Below are 11,167 nucleotides of genomic sequence, written 5' to 3' on the forward strand. Positions count from 1 at the left end.
TGTTAACAGTAGTTAATTTTTTTTTCTTGAACAAGCCAATTATTGAGTTTTCGTACCATTATTCCCTTTTTGAAATAACTTACACGAGAACGAAATAATAAAAGTCACTGAAAATTTTCTTAAAATATAATTTCTTTCTCTAACTTTGAGAAGCTGTAATTATTTCTTTTTACACCAACTTTTTTCCTACAAGTTTTTTCATAACCTGCGCCTATGTCTGTAGAAGAACGTTTCACCTTTGCTTTGTTTTTCATAAAAAAAAGCCGATTTGAAATAGTCGAGGGCAAAAGCTCTTGTAATTTTCATACAAAATATATGAAAATCAAATTCTTTAAAGAAGTCTAAAAAGCTAAATTATTAACAACTATTTTCATTAAAACATTACAAGTTACATAAATAAAAAAATAATTAAAATCGTTGATTTTCATTTAATATTACATAAAAACGTAATTTTGAAAATAAACCTACACTATGTATTATGATAGATCATAACTTAATCTTGATGGATGCTATTTTGCATTTATTTAAAGAAAATGAGTAAAAACCTGTATATTTTTATGTGAAATGTAATGTAAACATCCATCTCTCCATCTAAACTTTCGCATTTATAATATTAGTAAGAAGTAAGATTAATTTCTCCTGACAACAAACGCATTTATTTGGGTAAGGATTAATATTGAAACTAATAAAACAACGACGCAAATAGCATGCGGTTTTAATTTATTTTGTAAACAAAAAAATGGTTTCCGAAGAAAACCGTTGAAAATAGATATATGTATGCTTATCGCGGACTTTTTAGAACTTTTTGAGATGCACAATTCCTTCACACATCATTTTTATATGCCTGTAACGGTTTAGGCAGCATAAGCTGTGAAAAGTAAAAATTTAATGATTTTTAACACCGGGGTCCAGAAATACCCTTTTTATTAATAGTTCCTAAACATTAGTAGTAATCAAATGTAGCCTATGTTAGACACAGATATATTACCTTTTTTAATGGTGAAAGAATTTTTAAAATCGGCCCAGTAGTTTTAGCGTAAATAAAACAAATTAGTTTGAACCCTTCTCTACTTAAAATCGCTTCCCACAAATTGCATAAAAAGAAGAATTTAACTGGCTATAATTTGTAAACTACTGGATATAATTAAATGATATTTATTTAACTATAGTTGTCTAAATAAGAATTAGTTTGACAATTTAGTAGGGATGGGTTGTGTAAAATCAGGTTTTAATATTATATTCAAAAATTCATATTAAAAAAATGCATTAAAACATATTTTGCTTTTAAACTCTACTTGTGATGCTTATGTGGATGACAGCGGCTAGAGGCTGACAGGAAGATGGTGAAGACATGTAATAAAGTGTAGACAAAGGTAAAAAAAAATGAAGGATCTGTGGTTAAGACTTTTAGAATTATAGGTTTCACATACTTGTATAGCTTTTTATTTTATGTTTATTATGTGTTATTTAAATAAAAGTATCAGTTTTTCATACAAAATGAGTATTTTAATTTAACTTACAAATAACAATATCTTATTTTCTTTTCATGTTACAATTTAAAACGCATCACCCAGGGATTCTTCCACATACTTTTTATATATTGCCATACTTTTGGCTACAAAGGCTTCAAGATGAAATATTGGCTTATTGCCCAGTCTCATTCGGTGTTCATACTCTGCTGCATAGCTGGCAATCTGACATTTAATTGAAATATCGCAATTACGAACTAGATCACATAAAAGCCCTGAAAATATCATATCAGGAGGAATGCCATGGATTATTAATTCATATAACTTTTGTCTCACTTCACCGAGTTTCTTTGGTGATTGCTCTGTTAAAATCATTGAAGCTGTTTCTCTGATAAATTGCTGCCAGTCAGGTTCTGGAACTTTTTGATCTGGTGAAAATGGATATTTCTGTACTTTGCATGCTTCACACATAAGTAATGCTCTGCGTAAATTTCTATCAGCAGCTTTAGCAACACGCATTGCTAGTTCAGATGGAAGACTTAAACCTTCTTTTTTGCACACTGAATGCAATACTGTTGCTATTTCATTTTCTGTGGGTGCTGGAACTCTGATAGTAAGACAACGTGATCTTATAGCAGGTATAACTCGTGATATAGAATTGGCGATTAATATTAGCCTGCATGTAGCAACGTATTTCTCCATTGTACGACGTAAAGCATGCTGCGCATCTTTAGTTAGGTCATCGACCTCATTTAAAATAACTACCTTAAACTCACGTTGACCAGAAGAATCAATTTGATGCGTTTGAGCAACATTTTTAACCAAGTCCATAATAACAACTCTATCGTGAATACCTACGTCCGTTGGATTAACCTCAATGTGATAGTTACTACTTACTGTCATTATTTCTATTTTCTTGTTAGATGGTGTTGTAAAATGCATCGTTTCTTGTCTCAATCGTTCGGCACCAGAGCCATAAAGTTCTCGTAGTAAACACATAATTCTAGTTTTTTTACCGGCACCAGAAGGTCCATACACAAGAAGATGCGGAAAATCGCTTTGTTGAACTAAATTTTTCAATCTCAATGCTTGATCCTTGTGGTAGTCAAGTTTCATTAAATCTTTGGGTCTGTGTTTATCAACCCACAAACTCATTGTAAAGCGTTGTTTAAAGATATCTTAAATGTAAACAAACCACAATTTGGTGCAATGCAAAGTCAAAATTCAAAACGCTTTGTGCTGTTGACATCTGACAAATGTCATATAACGGAAAAAGCAAAATCAAGCATGAGCAACGTCCATTTAAAGAATTAGAATAATTTGTTCTACAGAAATGTTAATATGAAAACAAAATCGATTTTTTATTTCAATCATTCCCAAGTCTAAGAGAGCAGAAATAGTCCACATATTTATTACATATTTTAAAGTAAGTTTAGTAAACGAAGAAGTTTTGCAGTATTTCGATTGACAGTGACAGCTGACAGCCTCATATCTGACAATCGACGCTCTCAAAATTGACAAGACAAGCAAAACCGAGACTCAAGATCGAGGTTTACAATGTTATAAATTAATGCAATTTAATTCAAAAGCAAAACAAAACAAACATTACGTTTACGTTTTTAAGAAACCTGGAGTACTAAGTAACCTGGTTTAGTATTGAATATCAAAAATAGTGTTATGAAGTAAAATGTTTTGTTTGTCGAATGTCTTTATATTCCAATTGATTTTCTTTGCTGAACTCAAAGAAAGTTTTGCTGAGGACTTTAATCTTTTTGGAGAAGCTGGCCAAGCATATTCTATAGAAATAAGTATTGGACACCCTGGTCAAAAGGTAGATCTGTTTATATTTCCTAGTACAGTAACTTGCTATTGCTACAACAACTAATATTACTGCTAACTTAATGCATTTTTCACATAGGGCTTTAAACGTACGTTACCGACCTATTAGTTCTAATTATATTTATGTTATGTTTATTCATCAGTTAAATGTCATAGTGGACACAGGCAGTGCAACATTAGCTATTGCATCATATCAGCGGCCTGATAGTGACAAATATTTCCATTTGAAGAATTCCACAAGCATATATGAAAGTGGACAAGAGGTTAGTATTGTAATTGAGTAATGCCTGCTTTACTTTTGGCCAGTACAGTATTTTTGCTAGCTTGGTATTGAATGTTTTTGCTCTGTTATTGTCAACAATGTCAGTTTTATGTTAGTATTTCTTAGGAATTAATGTCCAACAGTACTGGCATAATGTGAACCAAGCATTATTGTTCCAATTGGTATTAACATCACTGTTTAAAACGATTAAAAGAACTTCTTATTTACTATTGTTTTTACCTAACAGTCTAATGTATTAAATTGTTTGTTACCTATACTGGGTTTTGTATGTATTTAATTCCAGTAAACAATTCAGTTTTTTGTCAATTATATCATCATGTTTTATAGAGGTAAAGTTTATGTTTTTTTAATTAAAAAAGTGTGTTATTCATTTGTATGCTTTTATTTATTTCAGATTCAAGCTCAGTATTCCCAAGGCACCTGGGTCGGCAAACTGGTGTCTGATTATGTTCATTTTCCTTCAATGGTGAATGTCCCTGAAGTAAGAAGTGATATTGCGCTTATCACAAAGAGTCATAAGTTCTTTATGAATGGTTCAGGATGGCAGGTGAGTTATGTAACAGTTATTAATTTAAATTTTTCAATACACACAAGTTATAGCCCATTGGTTGAAATTGAATCATAAAATGTTTTGTTAGCAAACATATAACAATATATGAAACATGATCAGTTTTTCCTTTGTAAAATTATCTTTATGTACACCCACTTCACATTAACTTTGTTCTTTTCAAATTTGGCATTCATCCGTTTGTATTTTCCATAAATATATCAATAAAATAGAGAATTATTTTTTTTATTGACATTTCGTAAATTCTGTGTTGAGTAGTGATAAAAATTTAACAAAAACAAAGACATAATTGTTATTAAGTTTTTTTTTTTGTTTCCAGGGCCTTCTTGGTCTGGCATACTTGCCAGTTGGTGCTTGGGGGGACAATGTAATAGTGGGCTCATGGCTTGACTCTATGGACCATATGCTAAATAACCCAATGTCTTTTCAATTAAAACTGTGCGGTGTTCAGGGTCTTACTAATGCTACACATTATGGGAACTTAAAAATATTGGGTAAGTTATGTGAAAAATCTTACTTCTTACTTTTACTATATGCATAAATAATTGTTTCTATGTATCTTAAGAATAGATCTCTCTGAAATATGGCATAGTCTGTAAAACTGAGTAATGTATTTTTTAAATTACATTCGAACAGAGTCACAACCAAAGCTAATATTAGTTTATTCTTGCAAATATAATTATATCTTAAATGTAACCTACATTGAAATGGAAATTAATATCATTCCTCATTAGAAAGAAATTGAATTGACATTCTATTTGTTGATATTCCTTCAAAACTACGACCTCGACGTCAAAAAGAACACAAATAAAATCACTGAACTGACCAAGGAAAAAATTGAAACACGAGAGAAGTATATAGCTTGCAAGACGAACACCTACATATCGTGATGTAACAAACACACAGCGCCATCTATTATCGAGTAGCAGAAACGGCACCGAAACGATTTTATTATTATTTTTGTTTTGTTTTCACTGTGTGTAGGATGTAATTATAAACCTAGCTTTTATGTATATTATTACATCTAATTATGTCAATAATTTTCAAGTATGTTTGCATGCGTTTTTAATTAATTTTTTTCATTTCAGATGACCAAATGGTAGCTAAGAACGAAAGTTATATTTTTCGCACCCCTGTTTTACGGAAGCGATGGTTCGTGGTTGGAGTTTTATCGGTTCAAGTGATGTCGCCTTCTGACTCGTCGGTTGCTAAGTTAAAGACTGAAAACAATGCGACAAATTTCACTCGTGATCGATCAATTTATGAAATAGATGAAGATTTATGCCAAAGACTGAATAAACAGAAAAGTATTGTGGACAGTGGAACTACGAATATAAGATTACCTGATGAATTATTTACACAGGTAATTTATAAATGTTTTAGTCAAGAATTTTAAATATAATGTTGGAGAAAAAAAATGACTACACATATAACAAAATTTTACATACATTATCAGTTTCTCTTTTGCTTGTAATTAAACTATAAATTTAATATTTCCAGGTTGTGAATGATCTTAGGATTGCCGCACAGAAAAGTAACATATTAATTTTGGACGAGTTTTGGTATCACGGCGAGGTAAGTGAATGCATAGTGATTCTCTACCACTGTCAGGGGCTCACCAAGTAACGACATCTGTACCGGGGGAGATTTTCTACCTATCTATAAATCACAACTTTTCCTTAGCCTTTAACTTGTTCAAAAGAAAATTATTCTTTTCATTTTACTAATATTATAAATACAAAAGTTTAGATGGATCGATGTCTTTTAGACTGTAGCCTAAACTGCTGAATGGGTATCCATTAGTCTATGTTGTAGAAGTTAGTCTGGAAGAAAATATAGGTTACTTCTGTTTTTTTTTTTTTTTTTTTCCTCGCGAACAGAGTCGCGAGCGAAAGACAGTCGGTTATTTTTGTTCCACCCTACCTGTAACCATTTTTAACTTAAAATTTGAGTCCTATATCCCGGAGTGTGTGTGTGCAGGCGGCGTGCTGGCCGCAGCCGCAGCGCTGGTCGCTGCCGCGGCTCGCCATACATTTACTCGACTTTGACGCGGAAAACCAATACTTCACACTCGAATTACCGCCACAGGTGAGACTGCGACTACTCTTACACTTCACACAAACGCAAAAAAGACTTCGTATCGCTGATTAATTACAGCGTAAACACTTAATTTTGTTCTGCAGTATATCTATACTAATATGATAAAACGTAAACACGCAACTTCTTTCAGTATATTTTTGAATTATCCACTCTTTAATAAAAAGCCCCTACACTTACGTCACTCTTTAGGTTATATATTTTCATGTTATTAAATTTAGGGGGTAAATAGATTAGTAATAACTCTTTACGTAGGAAAGAGACCATAAACTAGATGTTGCCAACATCAAGAATTTTGACATTTGCAATTGAGTTATCCTTTAGTCTATATAGTTTTATTAAGTTTAGGAGATAAATAAGTTGAAAAAAGAAATCAAACGAGAAAAGGACAAAAACTACAGTAACAAAGAAGCGCCGTGGCCATGGTTACTCATAAATAGTTCTCAGCTAAGCAAAAGCGTTCATTGTCATTCGGACATTTGAATTGTGATATTTGGAATTAAAAGTTTTGTGTGTATTTATAAGTTTCTTTGATTATGATGCATTTGTAGAACTACATGCGCGTGGTGTCCGCGAGGGAGGGCGCGGGCCGCGTGGCCGAGTTCTGCTACAAGCTGGGCCTGGAGGCCGGCGGGAAGGAGACCGTTCTTGGATACACCGCTATGGAGGGACTTCAGGTATAAAACTAACATTTTTTATATATGTTTTATATCCTATAATCTAGAGGTAGACCTAGAAAGAGATGGATGGATTGTGTGTAAGGTGACATGATCAAAAAGGGAGTGATTACTGAGATGACGTATGATAGAGTTATGTGGAGGACAAAAACCTGTTGCGCCGACCCTACGGGAGTAGGATAAGAATGAAAATAACGATGATGATCCTATTATTTATTTCCTACTAAGGTTTGGAAAGTTTGAAATGAGTATATTAGAGGAAGTTTGAGAGTAGCCCCCGTAGTAGAGAAGGTAAGAAGTAAAAGTTTAGCACCATGCTAATGGGCATGTTATGAGGAGGGATGAATCGCATGTTACAAGGAGAACGTTAGTTATGGGTGTGGAAGGGTACATCGGTAGAGGTAGACCTAGAAAGAGATGGATGGATTGTGAAAAAGGTGACATGATCAAAAAGCGAGATGATAAACATCATCTCCTTATCCTACTCCCGTAGGTGATCCCGTAGTAGATGATGGTGACTAAGGTTTGGAAAGTAAAGAAATATTTGGAAGTAGTCACTTATTATGGTCTCTTTGAATATGTTGTCTCCAGGATGTATTGTTCACTTAGGTTGTATTTTTTCTTTTAGGTGGTATTTAATAGATCCGCGGGCTGGATAGGTTGGAAGACCTCAAACTGTGGTCCAAACGCGACTATCAGTGGTCCTTATAATACATCATCGTCAATTCTTGTGAAGTGTAAATTAATCGAGCCGTTGTCTGACCCGGCGATATCTATAAAGGCGGCTCAGTGGACGTTGTTCGTCATCTCGATGGTTGCTTTGGGCGTGTTGATATATTTATTAACACCCTGTATAAAGATGTTGATTACAAAACCGTTGCCGAGATCGCAACAGATTTCTTTATCTCAAGCGGCTTTGGTGGAACAGGAAGGGACGTAAGTTGGTAATTAGGAAATAAGTAACGTTAAGTTAAAGTTTTAAAAATTACTGATACACTTGATTCTTGGTAACATTTTGTGTGATAATTGAAAAAATAGTGACTTTTTTGGGTTATATGTCAATGAGTTTTAAAAATTCTAATTTGGATTATTGACCGTTTCTGCAGTATTTATTTTATGCTAAGTTTTAATAAATTTAAAAATAATCATTTGTACTGTTACACTTGACAATAATATTTTTTTATAATTGTAATCGGTTTTCAATATGTATAAATCGTTCTTGCCAGTAAAGTATTTCATTGTATTAATCACAGCTATTAAACACAGGTATTTCAAAACACATTGTCATTTTAAAAAGCAGCGTAAAATAAAAAACAAATCTTGTTACTATTTATTTGTAAGTTTAATTACGTGTGTGGTACTTAATTTATATCATAGCTTAGATTTTTACGTTTATATTATGTGTTTTATTTTTAACGGTATATTACAAACGTGTTTTGCGATTAATTTTATGTTGACCTAAGATTTTTGATATTAGGTTATGTCTCTAAAAGAGAATTTAGTTTAAAACTGATTATGGTATTAAAACAAAATTAGTCATATTAAGTTCCTTTTGGGTAGATAGTTGTTTAAAATCAAACATAGAAATGGACAGGTTGCATTTAATAGTATCTAAATATTAATGAGTGATTTGTTGAGACATTGAAAACGAAATAAAGTTTGACCTTGTATGGCCTTGGGCTTTTTGTATTCTTATTTCAAAGTATTAGTATTTTTGTAAATTAACAGGTATTACGAGTTACTGCTACTCAGATAATGGTTATTTCAGAAGTCCCTTAGGGTTTTGTCATGTAACATTTTCGTTAAGGGACCTGTTTGGCCAATTTACGACCGAATGTGACAGATCTTTTCGCATGTCAGCTACTGGTATACCAGTTAGCTTTTACACGTGCCTGTAGCTGGCACGTACCACTAGCTTGCTTTCAAATGTTCCTGCTACTGGCATGTATATTTTCGACCTTATTTGTTTTGTATTATTTTATTTACATTTATTTTTGTACTTAATCAGGGATGTAGTACGAATTTAGAAAAATATAACTGTATATAGACGTTTTAAATTATTTTTATGTCTTCATATCGTTAATCTTAAGTATATACGATTTAATATATCACAGCAAAATATTTTTCTGTATTTAACACTGTATTTTGTATTTTTCTCTATGTAAGCATTTTAAATCTTCACATAGATCTGTATAGTTTAGACCAATTTTACACAATTTTTTATCGATCTATAATTTATGGATTATAACATTTAAATCAATAGATAGGATTATATATTTAACCGTAGCTCAACAGAAATAACCCCCGCTACAGTTTATTTTGACACGCAAAGATCTTACTTGTTTTTGACTATCTGTACTTGTATTTTCCAATCAATGGAAAGTATGGAAAGGAGTGCTTACTCCTTTTCTTCCTCAAGAAAGTACGTAATGTCCGCTCTGTAATTTTATAATATTTTCGTTTAGAAATATTCTTTATCAAGAAAATCACATGCAATTGTGCAATATTATTATTTTATAAGATTAAAAAAATTTGGAATCTCAGAATTGTATGAAATATTTTTTTACTTCCACTTGTATTCCTTTGAACTGCTCAGATTATTGTGTGAAGTTCAGTGTGAAAGTGACCAATTAGAGAAGTTGAATTTTATTGAAAATAAAATTTGTCTTTGAATGAATTTGGTTTTATTTAACCCTAACTTTTACCAACAACGCCATCTGTGCGGATGTTATAAAACAAAAGTAAATGGACTATGTGTTGTTTCAGACTATCATCTACAGCTCTGTGCACAATTTAATCGAGACCCATTGAGCCCTTTTGGTATCACCATCTAAAAACTTCCATCTTAATCTGAATAGCTTCATATGGCACACTGTTTTACTCCTATCAGCTATGTGCTGCTCCTATAAATAAAAATGCGTACAATGGAAATTTAGTCATCGGATGATTCATATATCTAAATTTTCAGTTGATAACGCCATCTGTTATTCGGAAGTAACGTAAAGCATTTCATTTTACTCACAATGCTAGATTGCGAATCGAAAAATCTTGTCTGATTTTTTTCTGAGAAAACTGTAAAAAAAAGTTAAGTCTATAATTGTCTTTGAATGATAATTTTAAATTTCTTTTAACCCTGTAGCTTTATTAAATTCTAAGATTTTTACTTAATTAATGTAATTGTTTTTTCTTTGTCAGGAGAAGTATAAAAATTACATGTAACTATTTAAAATAAAAATCAAACATATTTTTTATTGCAAACCAAGGTAATTTTTCGTCGTCTCCGCTGAGTTCTTGAGCGGAAATAGAATGTTAGTTAGATTTGCCGCGTGTCGTTCAGAATCCAATACTTACATTTAATTTGAAATCCGTTAGAAATTGTAATTTCCTTACACCTGATGACTTGGCACAATTTCCTTTTCAAAACGACTTTGGAATAATATGGATTAAGTTATAAATTAAAATTAATGTAATATTTTACATGTGTTAATAGAGTAAGAAATAAATATTATTTCATTCATTTTAAATGTAAAAACAGAAACAAGATTTAATTGCTGTAATTAAAATATATTGGCTATAAACTTAGATTGTCTACAGTAAAAAAGTTATCCTTTATTTAAACAGATCGGAATAAATGATAAACAACTTAATTCTGCAATCATTAAAAAGGATTTTTCTCAAATTGATACATTTTCTTTATTAACATTGCCAAATAAAAGAAAACGTCTCTTTCGGAGAAAATAAAAAAACCTATGTGATCTTAGCTGCATTTATTTTTAATTATGTAAGAGGAAAAATATATGGATAAATTGAAAATTAATTATTAATTTATTGAATGTTATATTATAAAAAAAAAAACTCACAATAGTCCTTAGTTATTTGACTGTACAAACCTAGATAGTTAGATAGCAGAAACCACCAAATGAAAAGGTCCATCAGGAGCACATCAGGAGCAAGGAAAGTCTGCAGAACAAGGCAGCTCTGGGAAGATAAGATAGGGAAGTGTGGAAAATGTTCCAGGCCTATACCCTGTTAGGGTTACCAATATCGGAATAAAATAAACCTCAAACACATTTTGAGTAATCCACATGCCTCATGTCTAGTGGCGTCTAATTTGTCCGAGTGGTTCACATAATTCATTTGTTCAAAGAATTCAAAGTCAGAGGTATTTGCTACAATTTACATAGAAACGAGATCCGGTCACAAGTCTCAAGACGAAACTGAAATGAAATTCAAA

The 11,167-nt window shown here is 31.9% G+C and overlaps 2 protein-coding genes across 2 annotated transcripts; one reads left to right on the forward strand and one right to left on the reverse strand.

Annotated features, from left to right (window-relative positions):
• Positions 1 to 1,493: 1,493 nt before the first annotated feature.
• LOC106099308 (replication factor C subunit 3) lies at positions 1,494 to 2,746 on the reverse strand. The gene has a single exon (XM_013277819.1). The coding sequence runs from the start codon at positions 2,622 to 2,624 to the stop codon at positions 1,557 to 1,559; it is 1,068 nt and encodes a 355-aa protein (XP_013133273.1). The 5' UTR covers positions 2,625 to 2,746; the 3' UTR covers positions 1,494 to 1,556.
• A 217-nt stretch (positions 2,747 to 2,963) lies between these two features.
• On the forward strand, positions 2,964 to 9,606 carry LOC106099307 (beta-secretase 1-like). Its single transcript, XM_013277818.1, has 9 exons — positions 2,964 to 3,300; positions 3,452 to 3,571; positions 3,986 to 4,138; positions 4,479 to 4,653; positions 5,248 to 5,522; positions 5,660 to 5,734; positions 6,140 to 6,247; positions 6,808 to 6,933; positions 7,562 to 9,606. Exons 1-9 carry the CDS (start codon positions 3,157 to 3,159, stop codon positions 7,871 to 7,873), a joined length of 1,488 nt encoding a protein of 495 aa, XP_013133272.1. The 5' UTR covers positions 2,964 to 3,156; the 3' UTR covers positions 7,874 to 9,606.
• Positions 9,607 to 11,167: the final 1,561 nt, after the last annotated feature.

This window comes from Papilio polytes, unplaced genomic scaffold (assembly GCF_000836215.1).
Source record: "Papilio polytes unplaced genomic scaffold, Ppol_1.0 DF824135.1, whole genome shotgun sequence".
Classification (NCBI taxonomy): domain Eukaryota; kingdom Metazoa; phylum Arthropoda; class Insecta; order Lepidoptera; family Papilionidae; genus Papilio; species Papilio polytes.

Excerpts from the sequence above, each read along its gene's own strand:
- LOC106099308 (XM_013277819.1), bottom strand. The coding sequence starts at position 2,624 with ATGAGTTTGTGGGTTGATAAACACAGACCCAAAGATTTAATGAAACTT.
- LOC106099307 (XM_013277818.1), top strand. The coding sequence starts at position 3,157 with ATGTTTTGTTTGTCGAATGTCTTTATATTCCAATTGATTTTCTTTGCT. Across the intron at positions 3,301-3,451 it reads TTGGACACCCTGGTCAAAAG|TTAAATGTCATAGTGGACAC; the intron begins GTAGATCTGTTT and ends TTTATTCATCAG. Across the intron at positions 6,934-7,561 it reads CCGCTATGGAGGGACTTCAG|GTGGTATTTAATAGATCCGC; the intron begins GTATAAAACTAA and ends TTTTTCTTTTAG.